Here is a 15,507-nt window from a genome sequence, read left to right on the forward strand (position 1 = left end):
GGCAGTAGGGATTTTGTTGATTGACTCTAGCATCTGGTAAAAATTGAGAGCATCACATGAACAATATGCTGGCTCAGTCTTTCCTAGGCCCTGGCCGACTAAACTCACTGGCTTTCTAGCCTGTGTGTTTGCAGAAAAAACAAAACATGCTTGCCACGCTTCACAAATGCAAGTATGCATTTCCCCCTTATACTGAAATTGTATAACAGCTGTTTAGGAATATCTGTTTCTCATGTTGTCCACTTTTGATTCCTAACAGTTTAATATACATAGCAAACACTCACAAGAGATACTTTGCAGAAGACATTTTAATATAAAAACTCTCTTCTCCTGGACTTTCAGTCTCAAACAGGCAAGAGATAGTAGGTTTTTTAAAAATCTGATTAATAGAAAACAGAAGTAAGTCATTGAATCCAAAAGAGAAGTTATTGGCAAGGAAAAGTATGTAAGAAAGAATTAAGTTCTGATCAGCAAATAAGATAGGAAAGAAGCTGTGCACAATTTGACGGTAAGAGAAGGTTTCCTAGGAGCAATAACTGTTGAGACATGCAGTCCAACATCTGTAGGATCTCATGAAGCATAAGTGTCACTAGCTCACACGTGAACATGGAACCCAACACTCATTTATGATTTAACTCCTTTTTGTAGTGGGACCAAGAAAGTATATGGGAAAAAAGAGGAGAAGGCTTCAGTGTGCTCTGCAAGGTTTAAAGCAGAGGAAGATGCATTGCTCTGTAATTGAATGCAGAAGATCCCAGGGTCGCTTTCCTGGCATATCCAGTTAAAAGGATTAGGTAGCACATGATGGGAATCACTACAGTTTTGTATACCACTTCGATCAGTGTGGAGATTATGGCTCCTAGCCAAATAAGACAGCATGGGTAAGGAAACTTTATGTTAGACTTCATTTGCCCAGTGACTTCTAATTTGTTTTCAGAAGTCTTGAGAATAAGAATAGCCACTACTTACTTTGTTGGGAAGATATATTTTAAGGTGTGGCTACTGGCTGCAAGCAGATTGCTTAGAAGGATTGCTGGATTATGATGGGAAATAAATCCTATTAAAAAGGATGGGTTTAAACACAATGCCATAAATAGCTGTGCTGTCAAGCTGTTAGATACTTTCTCAGTCTATAATTTTATATAGCTGTTTTGTATATTTGAAAAGCTAACACAAGCAAAGGCAAAATGACCAAGACTGCAAGACGTGTTTCAGGGAAGGATGACAACACCTCCATGTTTTCTAGTGAGTCTGTCTCAAAGTGGACCCTTTTCAGTGATACCTCTTCACCAGGTGTTGTTCACATGGATGGTTGGGAGGGCCAAGGAAAGAACAGAGTTTAAAAGTAATGATGCCGAGGATAATCTGCCTGTATAAATGAAGAATCGGGGGAAAAACATTGCATTTCAAGGGCATCAGAAGGCAAAACTGAACAAACTAAAATTATATGTCCAGAAGCCAAAAACTGCCTAGCTTATTCCAGCTTCTTATTGTGCATGGTGCAATATTTAGAAGTCTAGTTCTAATTTATTAAAGTGCATATTTATTTCTCTGTGTGCAGTTACCACATCTACTAAACCACAAAGCCCATTCACCAGTTTTTAAAAATGTCTCTCTTTCCCTGTAGACACACACTGACACAAACAAAGACACACACACCCCGATCATGATTGGCAAAGATAAATTTATTTGGCCTCCATCTTCCCTCTTGCTCTTGAACTCTGGTTAGTGGCCCCTGGAGGCACTTTGCAGATGTTTCTGTTTTGCAAGCCAGTGGGAACTTCATGAGCAGTCTTTCTTTGCTTCTAGCAGCAAATGTCAGTCTGGCATAAGTGCTCATCTGGCGAAAGGTTTCTGGAGTTGTGAGCTTAAGGTCTACCAGGTCAAGCAGCTCAGCGGATAATTTGCTGACACACTGCTGAGCCAAAGTCCCATTATGCAGCACTGTGTGAGAACTTTATTTTTTCCTTCACAATCCTGACAAAATATAGCTGCTGGATACAGTGGCTATAGTGTGTGTCTCTGTGAGTATGTTTATGTAGAACTTTATTTTTATTTTGTCAGCAAGGCTAAGTCTAGCATGGTTTCTGCTTTGGGCAGGCATACAAATACACATGCCACTCTGCCAGCACTGACTCACCCCCAGACTGTTTCACATAACTTGACACAGTGCAGACATGCTACTTATTATTAGCAAAGTGCCTGTTATTATGACAGACACAGTGTGTGTGGAGGGAAAGCTTGTATTTCACACTCCAGGCTCCCAGGGATTCCTGGGATATAGTGTGTGTATGTCTGTGTCTGTGGGTGTGTTTATGCAGAACTTTCTTTTTATTTTCTCAGCAAGGCTGTGTCTAGCATGGTTTCTGCCCTGGGCTGCCCAAGGATACAAATACACACGCTACTTTGCCAGCAATGACTCACCCACAGAGAATCAGTGCCAGTGGAGGCTGAGCCACCAAGTATGAGGTGTGGTGAGCTAAGCTTTGCTCTTACCACAGTGTGTTTCCTAACTACCTTTCCAGCTTTGCAGATCTTCCCTCCCTCCATAGCAGTGAATAGCAACCATGGTCATATGGAAGGGGGAGTAAAGGATGACACAGTAGATGAAAACTATATTGCCCTTAATGATCCTAACACCAGTGGTGAGAAGTAAGGTTTCCCTATTACCACTCTACCTCCATTTTACCATTGTTTGTTCACCATGGTCTCCATGTGGAACACAGCTCTGTGAATTGAGCATCTCCACAATGGATTTCACTTCTTGGTGATTAGATTAGCTAGAGCATTATGAAAACTGGCTCTGTGTGTTTGTGTGTGTCAAGGGGGGGGTATTGTTTACCATATATACTCATGTAAGTCGAGAAATTTATGCCCAAAAATTGACCACCCAAATCCCAGGTCGACTTATTTATGGGTCAGAATGTCATAGCAGCTCTTTCAGATCTCGCCATGCAGTCGGGAGAGCAGTTTCTATGGTCCGGTACAGACATGCCCCGAAGGACACCCTGGTCATGTGCAAGGGGCGCCACATCCACACTCCCCTCGCCCGTGATGAGGGCGTCCTCATTGCGTGGTGCCAAATAGACGGCGTGCGTAGCGATGACGTCACTGCTGGGCGGCCTCCAGATGGAGCCACTCAGCAGTGACGTGCTCATGCCGCTGTCAGCTGTTTGCGGTGGCTGCTTTTTAGCGGTCCTTTTTTTGTAGCCACACTGCGCAGTTTGGTTGCTACGGCGCAGCTACGCAGCAAAGAGGTGGCTCCCGGCTGCCTCTTCCTGGTGCTCTGTACCGCTCCTTTCTCTCTTGAGCTGAGCAGAAAGAGTCCTGGGTCATTGATTGCTTTTAAACAAACAGAGTCCCTCTCCCGCCCGCGCTGTCTGCTACTGTCTGGGGAGTAAAGGATGAAACGAAAGCTGAAATGCTGAAGCAAAAAAGCCTCAATTAGGGTCCGTCTTGCCACATGCACACATACTTACATTGAAGGAGCCTCCAAGTTTTGCCTTCGACCTATCCACGGGTCATGGCAAAATTCACAATTTTGGCCCAAAACCTGCCCTCGACTTATACATGAGGTTGATTTATAGTTGAGTATTCATTCCGAAGAACTTAGTTTTTAGACTAGGGGCACTCATTTGTTTAAGCAGACCTTGCACCTTTATCTAGACTTCTCCACACTTGCTTAATTCATACTATGTTGCTTGAACAGTGTTTCATTGGTCCACAATATTGTTTTAATGCCTAAAAAAATTGAATTTTTAATAGTCTCTGTAGGTATCCTCATTCCCTTATCCTTTGTACAGTGTTTAGTGCTGGGGTATTAATATTTTTCTATGATAGTCAGCATGGCATAGTGGTTTGAGTGTTGGAGTATGACTCTGGAGACCAGGGTTGGATTCCCAGCTCGGCCATAAAACCTACAAGGTGATTTTGGGCAAGTCACATGCTCTCAGCCTCAGGGGAAGGCAGTTGCAAACCTCCTCTGAACAAATCTTGCCAAGAAATCCTCATGATAGAGTCACATTAGGGTCGCCATAAGTAAAAAATGACTTGAAGCCACACAGCAGCACATTTCATCTTTACAAATGAGGACATATAATTTCCACAGTTTTCTCCCCACTGTGGAGAAAACAAATAGTTATGTGCAGTTCTCATTCATTATTTCCATATCCTCATGTATTTGAGGGAATTATTCTGCACAGACCATAAATGTGATGATTTGTTGCATGAAAATCATGAGTTTTGCACAAAAAAACACTGTTTTCAGACTGCCACATGTCATTTTGTGCAGTATTGCTTTTTTTTAACACAAAAGCCAGCAATCTCGCCCAACAAAAGATGGCAAAAACAGCACATTTGCACAAGAAAACCTCACAGGTATTTTTGTGTATGTGTTTAAGATTGCTTTTTTTGTGGATTTTTAAAAATTATTATGTAAGTTTGCTGTTTCCAGACACAGCTGTCTGGAAGCAGTGTTATTTTTGTGCAAATCCCAGAATTCTTAAATTCTCATACAAGGTGTGGGGACTTTTAAAAATGTTAAGTAAAAATAAGTGTTAATGTTTCAAAGGTTGTTGTTTTTTTAAAAAAAAACAACAACCCTGAAGTGAGTGTGTATGGGCATCCCTCCAAGGTCTGTCAAGAGGCTGGTGCAGCTCTCTGATGCAACTCTCTTAGCAATTGCTCACCCCTGCTCCCAAAAGACTCCTGACTTAAGGTGTGAAGGGTAATTATACAGACTTTGTACTGTAGGCTGCTAATACCATCCCTCATTTTTATTGTTAAAATTGTTATTGTGATCATTTGCAACAGCATTTGCAACTTCTTATGATATTTAGATGGACTATTTCTCTATGGTACGGTTGCCAACTTGGATCCAGATTGGGTCTCCTGTAACCATAATGCTTAAAAGAACTTGGAGCAGATCCTCCCCCAGCACACCTATTTCCTCATCAGTGGAGAAGCACTAGCTCTGTTTTTATTTATTTGGTTCATATCTCACCTTTCTCCCCAAATGGGTCTCAAGGCAACTTATTGATGCTGTATATAAGGACACATAATACTACTGATGTTATTTCTGTGCACCCAGTGATAAGAACACAGCTGGAACTTCTCTGACAAGACATATTCCATGTTAGGAGAGGATGGCCCCAGATGAAAGTTGGTGCTTGGAAGGTGAGGGAGGACAAATACCTTCATCCTGCTTGAAGGAACTTTACAGTATCTTGTCCTGCTCCAAGATCTGTTAAGGATTAAAGTTGGATCCAATCTGGTATCCCTACTCTATGAAAATGACTGGTTGGAACTAGATAAAAATTATTGTTAAGAAAAGTACTGTTAATCCTGTTTTTGACAAATTTTTCTCTGAATAGCATCATTGTACTTAGACTGAAGGGATCTAAGTTATATTGCTTGCCAGCAGTATGTTAATTTTTAATTTTCTTTATTCTGCATGCATGGTATTGTGGAACTCTTGTTATTTGTACAATCAGTATGATATTGCTTGTAAATTAGACTGGGCCCAGTGTTAGTCAACATCTTTATAAATGACTTGGATGACAGAAATGGGGGCATACTTATCAAATTTGCAGATGACACCAAATTAGAAAGAGTAGCAGAGGACAGGATCAAAATTCAAAAGGACCTGAATAGATTAGAAAGATGGGCCAAAGCTAACAAAATGAATTTCAACACGGAGAAATGTAAGGTACTGCACTTAGGGCGGAAAAATGAAATACACAGATATAGGATGGGGGACACCTGGCTGAATGAGACTACATGTGAAAGGGATCTAGGAGTCCAAGTAGACCACAGCTTGAACATGAGTCAACAATGCAGTGCGGCAGCTAACAAGGCCAATGTGATTTTAGGCTGCATCATTAGACGTATAGTGTCTAGACCAAGGGAAGTAATAGTGCTGTGGAGAAACGAGCATGTCCAAAGGAGGGCGACTAGAATGGTGAAGGGTCTGGAAACCATGCCCTATGAGGAACGCCTTAGGGAGCTGGGGATGTTTAGTCTGGAGAAGTGAAGGTTAAGAGGTGATATGATAGCCTTGTTTAAATACTTAAAGGGATGTCATATTGAGGAGGGAGCAAGCTTGTTTTCTGCTGCTTCAGAGACTAGGACCCGGAACAATGGATGCAAGCTACAGGAAAAGAGTTTCCACCTTAACATTAGGAAGACCGTCCTGACAGTAAGGGCTGTTCTAACAGTAAGGGAGTGGAACACACTCCCTCGGAGAGTGGTGGAGTCTCCCTCCTTGGAGGTCTTTAAACAGAGGCTGGATGGCCATCTGTCAGGTATGCTTTGATTGAGATTTCCTGCATGGCAGGGGATTGGACTGGATAGCCCTTGTGGTCTCTTCCAACTCTATGATTCTATGTTTTTCTGATCCTCAAATCAATACCCATGTTCTTACTTTTTCTGGTCAACCCTTGAGGAAAGATGGAGACTATTGTGCTCATTTGGCTGTGACTTCTGGCATTGTATCAGCCTCTTTAGGTGGAGATTTCTGAGTTCCTTTGCTCCTCTCTTCTAGGATGCCTGTCCAGGAAACAAACCGATTCTTTAAAAAAGCTGTCCTATCAAAGTAACACATTGCAGGCAAGCCAAGCACAGTCTTTTCTGTCTTGGTTACATTTTCAGCTCTTAGGTAAAGGGTATTCACATTGTGAAGATGGAACAAGGAAAACGTTTGGGAAGTGGTAAACCCATGGTGAATATTACATTACTTGATGTAGGCTCTTCTTCCTATGGGAGCTTACTGATGTGTATACTTTTGTGTCCTTAGATCCTAAAGCAGCTGAAACAGAAGATGAAATCTCTGCAGAGTGGGAGATTAAAACAATCACCAGTGCACTGAAAACATACTTGCGGTGAGTGAGGAGGTTCTCCTATGATCCCTGTCCCTGTGTGCCTAACTCTTTTTTCTGGGTTGCATCTCACGCCAGTTGGCAAAAACATTTTTGCCAATAGCCTCAAGAATTTGATCAGGAGGGCTTTAAACTGAGTTATGTGGGGGAGGGAGACAGTATTCTGGAAGGCAAAAAGACTGGAGAAGATAGTCAAACTGACAGAGAGGGAACAAGACAAACAGTGCAAGGACCCAACAGTGGGAGGCAAAAGAACTTGCACAAGCAGCAAGTAAAGGGAACACATGGTCTTAGATGCCTCTACACTAATGCACAGAGCATGGGAAATAAGCATGATGAACTTCAACTCCTGGTACAACAAAGCAAATACGATATAATAGGCATCACTGAAACCTGGTGGGATGAGTCTCATGATTGGAATGTGGAAATAGAGGGGTATAACCTTTTCAAGAGAAACAGGCCAAACAGGAAAGGAGGAGGAATAGCCCTATATGTCAGAGATATTTACACCAGTGAAGAGATCCAGGACATCAATCCTGGAAGCCAGGTGGAGAGCATCTGGATAAAAATTAAAGGGCAGGGAAACAACAAGGATGTTATGGTGGGAGTCTACTACAGACCCCCAAGTCAGACAGAGGAATTGGATGATGCCTTTCTAGAACAGATGACCACACAGTCAGAAAGGAGAGATGTAGTAGTGATGGGTGACTTCAACTACCCTGATATTTGTTGGAAGTCAAACTCAGCCAGATCCTCAAGGTCTAGTAAATTCCTCACTTGCCTCGGAGACAATTTCATGGTCCAAAAGGTGGAAGAGGCAACAAGGGGATCAGCTATTTTAGATCTGATCCTAACCAACAAGGATGACTTGGTTAATGAAGTGCAAGTGGTGGGATCCTTAGGTGGAAGTGACCATGTTCTCCTGGAGTTTGTTATACAATGGAAAGGAGAAGCCAGGCATAGTCAGACACGCATCCTAGACTTTAGGAGAGCGGATTTCAGTAAACTTAGAGAAATACTGGGTGCGATCCCATGGTCAGGAATACTAAAAGAGAAGGGAGTTCAGGATGGATGGGAGTTTCTCAAAAGGGAGATACTGAAGGCACAAATTAAAACAGTTCCAGTGAGAAAGAAAAATGGGAGGTGTCGCAAGAACCCAGGATGGATGACAAAGGAACTTTCAGCTCAGCTAAATTTTAAACGGAACATGTATAAGAAATGGAAAAATGGGGAAATCACCAAAGAGGAATTCAAACAAATAGCTAGCAAGTGTAGAGATAAGGTCAGAAAAGCTAAAGCACAGAATGAACTCAGGCTTGCTAGAGAGGTTAAGAACAACAAAAAGGGCTTTTTTGGATATGTCCGCAGCAAAAGGAAGAAGAAGGAAACGGTAGGGCCACTGCGTGGAGAAGATGGCAAAATGCTAACAGAAGACAGAGAAAAGGCAGAATTACTCAACACTTTCTTTGCCTCAGTCTTCTCAGAAAAGGCAAAGGGTGCTCAACCTGAGGATAATGGAGCAGAGGACAGAATAGGGGAATTTCAGCACAAAATAAGTAAAGAGATAGTACAGGAATACCTGTTTAACCTAAATGAATTTAAGTCTCCAGGACCAGATGAGCTACATCCAAGGGTATTAAAAGAACTGGCTAATGTAATATCGGAGCCATTGGCAATAATCTTTGAAAACTCCTGGAAAACAGGAGAGATCCCAGCCGACTGGAGGAGGGCAAACGTTGTCCCCATCTTCAAAAAGGGGAAAAAAGAGGATCCCAACAATTATCGTCCAGTTAGTCTGACATCAGTACTAGGAAAGATTCTGGAGCAGATCATTAAACAGAGAGTCTGTGAACATCTAGAAGCCAATGCCATAATCACAAAAAGTCAACATGGGTTTCAGAGAAACAAGTCATGCCAGACAAATCTAATCTCTTTCTTTGATAAAATTACCAGCTTGGTAGATGAAGGGAATGCTGTGGATATAGTATATCTTGATTTCAGTAAGGCCTTTGACAGGGTTCCCCATGACATTCTCACAAACAAGCTTGTAAAATGTGGGCTGGACAAGGCAACTGTTAAGTGGATTTGTAATTGGTTGACCGGCCGAACCCAAAGGGTGCTCAACAATGGCACCTTTTCATCCTGGAGAGAAGTAACCAGTGGGGTCCCACAGGGCTCTGTCCTGGGCCCAGTGCTATTCAACATCTTTATCAATGACTTGGAGGAAAAAATTGGGGGAATACTTATCAAATTTGCAGATGACACTAAAGTAGGAGGAATAGCTAATACTCCAGAGGACAGGATCAAAATTCAAAATGACCTGAATAGACTAGAAAGCTGGGCCAGAGCTAACAGAATGAACTTCAACAGGGAGAAATGTAAGGTACTGCACTTAGGGCAAAAAAATGAAATGCACAGATATAGGATGGGAGACACCTGGCTTAAGGAGACAACATGTGAAAGGGATCTAGGAGTCCAAGTAGACCACAAGTTGAACATGAGTCAACAGTGTGATGCGGCAGCTAACAAGGCCAATGCGATTTTAGGCTGCATCAATAGAAGTATCGTATCTAGATCCAGGGAAGTAATAGTGCCACTATATTCTGCTCTGGTCAGGCCCCACCTGGAATATTGTGTCCAGTTCTGGGCGCCACAATTCAAAAAGGACATTGAGAAACTGGAGCGTGTCCAAAGGAGGGCGACTAAAATGGTGAAAGGTCTGGAAACCTTGCCCTATGAGGAACGACTCAGGGAGCTGGGGATGTTTAGCCTGGAGAAGAGAAGGTTAAGAGGTGATATGATAGCCCTATTTAAATACTTGAAGGGATGTCATATTGAGGAGGGAGCAAACTTGTTTTCTGCTGCTCCAGAGACTAGGACCCGGAGCAATGGATGCAAGCTACAGGAAAAGAGATTCCACCTCAACATTAGGAGGAATTTCCTGACAGTAAGGGCTGTTCGACAGTGGAATGCACTTCCTCGGAGTGTAGTGGAGTCTCCCTCCTTGGAGGTCTTCAAACAGAGGCTGGATGGCCATCTGTCGACGATGCTTTGATCTGGATTTCCTGCATGGCAGGGGGTTGGACTGGATGGCCCTTGCGGTCTCTTCCAACTCTATGATTCTATGATTCTATGATTCTATGATTCTACTTTTCAGGAGCAAAGCCCTTAGACTCCCTGCTCAGGATTCACTTCTCCATGTCTGCTTGTGCTAGCACCTCAGGTTCAGCAGACCTATAGTGGGTTCCCATATCTGAGCTTTACTAAGGTAAGGGGGGAGTGCTGACCAAACAGAATTGCCTGCCTTACCCCAAGTCAAACTGCAGGTGTGTCTCACTGATCAGGATTTCAGGCAGAAGTCTTTCCCAGCCCTATGTGGAGAGGCCAAGGATTGAACAGAAATACCTTTTACCACTGAACTGCATTCCTTAACATAACATGTTACCCAACCACCAATTTGTATCCTGCAAATTCACCAGGTTGGCTGCTTACTATGTTTGCCCAAGCCAGGTAGCAAAAATGTGATTGTATGGAAGAATAGATCTGGAAGAAAGGGCACTTCTAGGGGGAGTTGTGGGTATGAGAGAGTTCAGCAACCCCTGCTTGTACTGGAGGCTATGCTGTACATTTCTTCCACTTAAATCTTGGCACTGACAAGTAGACAAGGTATTTGGGTGCTCTTTGTTTTAACTTGCACTTCCAGGCTTAATGTCTGCTATCAAGAATTTTGCAAAAGTTCACTGCAGTATATCTCAGTAAGTCTTGGCAGACTTGGTTACGATTTAAACTTTACCCAGTTACCTATGGCACTTTGCATTTTCAAGCATGCCATTTTATGGTTTATCTTCCAGTCTTAAACTAATAGACTATCTCCAACACCCCCATCCACCTTCATAATATTTCAGGGTGTCCCAGAACAGGAAGGCCTTGCTTGAAATGTCACCATAAAGCTGTCTTAGAGCTGTATTTTCAAGTATATAAACAGTATTGCTCCAGCACTTGAATTAACTTGTAACAGTGCAGGAGTGGCTGATGTTATTCACTGGAGTTCCAGTCTAGGAAATGTGGGGAGTTGCAAAGGTCTGCATTATGACGTTAGGCCAGAAGCTCTGTTTCCCTTGGCACATTCTCAAAACAATGAAATTCATTACTATTAATCATGCAGCAATAAAGATAATGCAGAGGATTTATTTGGCAGCAGGTCATAAACCACAAACACAATGAGGGATATCCAATCTCAGCTCTAACCTCTATCTATTTTTCTTTCTTACTCTTACATTTTGACAGGCCAGTCTAGAGCTGGTAGGAACTCCCCAGAGGAGCTCAGGATAAGGTGCTAAATCCTAACAGAGCTTTTGTTAGTAGCAAGCATTGTGTATTGCTATGGAAAGGTGTTACTAAGACTTAGATCTTAGCTAAATCTGAAGGTGAGATTCACACTCTTCCCATACCTCTAGTCAGGGTGCGTGTGTGGATTTTGTACTGACAAGTCCTCAAGTCATTGGTTCTTTTACTTAATATCCTACTTTTATTTACATCCCCCACAACCTTCTAGATAACTTACAATTTAAAACAAATACAGTATAGATAAAACATTAAAAATTTATCATCAAAATATAATTAACCATTAGAAAGAATTTAAAGCATATACTAAAAATAATTTTTAAAAATAATACTTACCACTCCTTATTGAAAGCCCTCCCTTCAAAAAAATTTCAGTTTAACAAAGCCTTTCTTGAAAATGTCTTTGCATGCTAATGTAAGGACAGCAAAGAGGAGCCAATGTAGTCTCTCTAGGAAGGGTGCTCTAGATTCTAGGGGAAGCCAACAATAAGGGCCTTTCTCATAATACCACCTGGTGTGAACATGAGGGTAGTGGGACTGAGGCTGCAACCACACTGGAGAAAAGCCCTAAGAAACATTCACAAGATCAGACTAGTTGGGTCCTGTGTTTTCCATTTGAGTACAAACACTGTATTTACATCATTGTAAATTTTGCATGGAATTGATTTAACTTCTAGACCCATACATTACAGTAAGTATCCTTTAATCTTATAATCTTGTTAGCAGAGTATAAATAGTTTCGTAAGAAGTGAATTTTTGCAAACATTTTGGATGCTGGTTGAAATTGGGTGATAGTCTGGCCTGGCTCTTTTCTTTTGCTTTATCACTGCCCTATTTTTGCCTGTGTTGAAAGGTGATAGGATAATTGCAGCCAGTGATTCCGCTGCTGCTGTGCCTTTTAATGCGATTACTTCATGTGGTATTAAGAGAGAAAGGGTGGATAAAACGTGCACATTCTTCCAGAGCCTCACAAACACTTCTCCATTTAACTTGAGTTGTCCATGCAAGGAACCACTTTTCCTTTTATTCAGGTGTATAATGCAGTCTCATTATTAAAGTTTCCCAGGCCACCTCTGCTGTGGAACAGGGTTAGTCAAGCATGGTTCCCTCCAGGTATTTTTGTACTGCAACTCCAAAAGCCCCTTACCATTAGTTTTCAGGTGGAGACTGATTGAAGTTGTAGGCCAAAAACACCTGAAGAACCACATCTCCCTGACACACATTTAAAATGTAATCAATTGTTTCTGTTATTATTATATCTATTATTATTATCTACTCTGTTCTTTGGCATGGCGTATTATGGCATCATGTTTAGCTGTTGCTGGCTAGCCCTGACATAAGTCTGAAATAGCTGATTTCTGGGATCATCTGTCTTTCAGGGTTACTATTTTTTTTTCCGCAGGCTGCAGTATTGTCAGTGTATGTTTTAAGTTACCAATCCATTATATGAGACTATTTAGTTATTTAATGATGAAAAGCTGATCAGTGTTCGGAAAGACAGGAATTAAATCCTTTTTCTTTTCAATGTGATGACATTTCTTGTTGAATACAGTTAAATGGCTGGCAGTGTTTAGCTGCGCCCTACATGATGATGAATAAATTGATTGTAATTACTTATTTCCAGTGCTTATCAACCATTCTACCAAGAATTTTAATTGTTGTCATTTGGTTGTGCTTTCCTCTGTATCTCAGAATGCTTCCTGGACCACTCATGATGTATCAGTTTCAAAGAAGCTTCATTAAAGCAGCAAGTAAGTAATTTGTCTCAGCCTCCTGAAGGAGACAAATTCCTCTGTCAGCAACACCACATAACTTTTAATCTTTTAGAACTTATTGGCAAAGATGTGAGCTTTTTCAGAAAATTCTGCAAATAGGAATGGAATTGTGATGTAAGAGAGCATATTAATTAAAACTTCCTGCAATGGAAAAAAGTGGGGATATTACAAAAATGTTTGGTTGTCCAAATCATAGGTTTTTATTAGCTTGAATTTTTGCAGTATCCTGTCATTTCAGCTTGCCTCTGATGAGAACGTCTCCATTAATTTCATTGTGGTTTCTGACTTGATAAATATGACATACTTGTGAGTCTACTATTTTATCATTTAGATCAGTGGTTCCCAAACTTTTTTGGGCCACTGCCCCTTTCCTCTTGGGCGACAACCCTAGTGCCCCCAATGCCTATTTTCTGATGTTAAGTCTAATGTTCTACTGCAAATTTAAAACAACCAATTTTGGTCACAGCTCCCTTTGGGAGCAGCAACTGAGTAGCTGGCTGAATAGCGACCAAGAAGCCTCTTGCCTGTGCCAGCCATCCAGTAAAGGCCAGTGCAGGTGAGAGGCTTCTCCGTTGCTACTGTACAGGCTTCTTGGTTGCTATTCCCTTTGGACCTGGTCACTGTCAGAACAGCAATCATGCAGCTGGCCAAGCAGTGACAGAGAAACCTCTCACCCATTCCGTCACTTCCGCAAAGGCAAATGCAGGCAAGAAACTTCTTAGTCACTGCTCAGCCAACTGCTTGATCGCTTCTCCCCAGGTGACCAAATGAAAAGGGAGAAGCTTCTCCCCAGCAAGGAAGTACTCTCAATCCTTCTTTATTGGGGCAGAGAGTGTCCCAGCCAGTATGTGTATAGTGGGTTTACAGAGGCTGCATGCTCTTCTCTCAGCCTATCAGATGAAAGAAAACAAGATCAGGCTGGAGCACACAAAGTTTAAGCAGCGTCTCAAACTTGAAAGCTCCTTTTTGCTGCTGCCTCTTCCCCACTGCTGTGTGCTCTAATTCTTTGCTCCAGTCATTCAATCAGTCCCTAAATGGTGCCACTCTAAGCAACAGAAGTGATGCCTTGTGTCCAACCCTCGCAAGAGTTTCTTGCCACCACTAGTGAAAGACGTGGCTAAGAGAGTGAGCTCATGTGGAAAGGTGAAGAGCAGGAGATATGACCACATGAAGTGAGGTTTCACAATGTTTTTAAGATACCCTGAAAAGAAGTTTCATGCAACCCTCATCCCCACCATGGTCCTAATGTCTGCTGGTTCCCCTTGTCTTTTTTGCACACCAGTACTTTAACTGAAGCCCCCCTTTTGCCCCCTTTCTCTCTCTCCACTCCCGTGGATGTTTCCACTGCCGCTAGGCTGTTAGTTCTGCAAGGGCAGCTGAAAACAACTCTGCTTCTTTCATATTCATTGTCCATTGTCCATTGAAGAAACAAAAAAATTATTTCTGACTCGCAGTGTATTTTTAAAAATATTCTAATGTTTATCTGCCTGATTTCCTGACAGTGAGTGGTGGTAGAAGGATGTAGGTTTGGCCATGAAAATAACTCAAAGCAAATAATTCACAGGGTATTATCATTATCTATACAGTCACCTCTCCATTTTCGCAGACTTGAAGTCCATGGTCTTGATTCCTCATGGAGGGGCGAGCCCCATTGACTAAAATGGTGCTGGTGCCCATGAGCACAGGCCAGTGGGGCTTGAATATATGCGAGTTTCCATTTTCATGTTGGGGTCCGGAATGGATCCCCCACAAAAATGGAGGAACGACTGTATTTTGTGAGTACTTGGCTCTACTCTCTCCTTCTTCTGTGTCTCAATGCATACATATTGTGGGACAAGGCAAGGTGGTAATGTATACTCCAGAATATGTCTTCCCACTAGAAATGAGAACAGGATTACCAGTTCTGTTATCCCCAGTGAAAGGGCTTCTCCCAGGTGGATAATACCATCTTTCCCTCTGTCCAAGGTAAGTTCATGTTGGACGAGAGACTTGTAAAAATAGATTGTATGAATATTATCGTTAGGATGCCTGTGTATCCTCACTGTCCACATCTCCCACCCACCCCCCCAAAAAAAGATTATCCTAAAATGTTGATAGAGGGAGGTGTGTGAGTGTGTGTTTGCATGAGAGCAGCAAAGAGAAGGTGGGGAGAGAATGAGAAAACACCTAACACTTCTTTGGACTTCTACAATTGCTTCCACTTTGAGCTGGGATAATTAAAGTTTAGGTGTTACAATAAAATTACCATATATACTTGACTATAAATCAACCTCATGTATAAGTTGAGGTCAACATTTTGGGCCAAAATTGTTGCTTTTCATTGATCCGTGTGTAAGTCGAGGGTCAGACTAAAGGAAGCAACTAAGCTGGGAAGAGACATTTATGCATCCTTTCAACTTTCTATTGTTTTGGTACCTATTATTGTAATAAAGCTAATCAAAATCTAGGGATTTCAGGTTGTACTAAATAGCTTGTAACTGATGGATGAAACCAAAAATATTTTGTCTTGTTGC

General features: G+C 41.9%; 1 protein-coding gene across 8 annotated transcripts in view; it reads left to right on the top strand.

The window, feature by feature from the left end:
• The window catches only part of ARHGAP26 (Rho GTPase activating protein 26), a 402,649-nt gene that overhangs the window by 246,913 nt on the left and 140,229 nt on the right, over nucleotides 1-15,507 (top strand). For all 8 annotated transcript variants that reach the window (XM_042450195.1, XM_042450199.1, XM_042450198.1 and 5 more), the window contains 2 exons: nucleotides 6,794-6,878; nucleotides 12,912-12,970. In XM_042450195.1, coding sequence (XP_042306129.1) covers nucleotides 6,794-6,878; nucleotides 12,912-12,970 — 144 coding nt within the window. The remainder of the gene's footprint in view (nucleotides 1-6,793; nucleotides 6,879-12,911; nucleotides 12,971-15,507) is intronic.

The sequence above is a fragment of the Sceloporus undulatus genome, chromosome 2, assembly GCF_019175285.1.
Source record: "Sceloporus undulatus isolate JIND9_A2432 ecotype Alabama chromosome 2, SceUnd_v1.1, whole genome shotgun sequence".
Classification (NCBI taxonomy): domain Eukaryota; kingdom Metazoa; phylum Chordata; class Lepidosauria; order Squamata; family Phrynosomatidae; genus Sceloporus; species Sceloporus undulatus.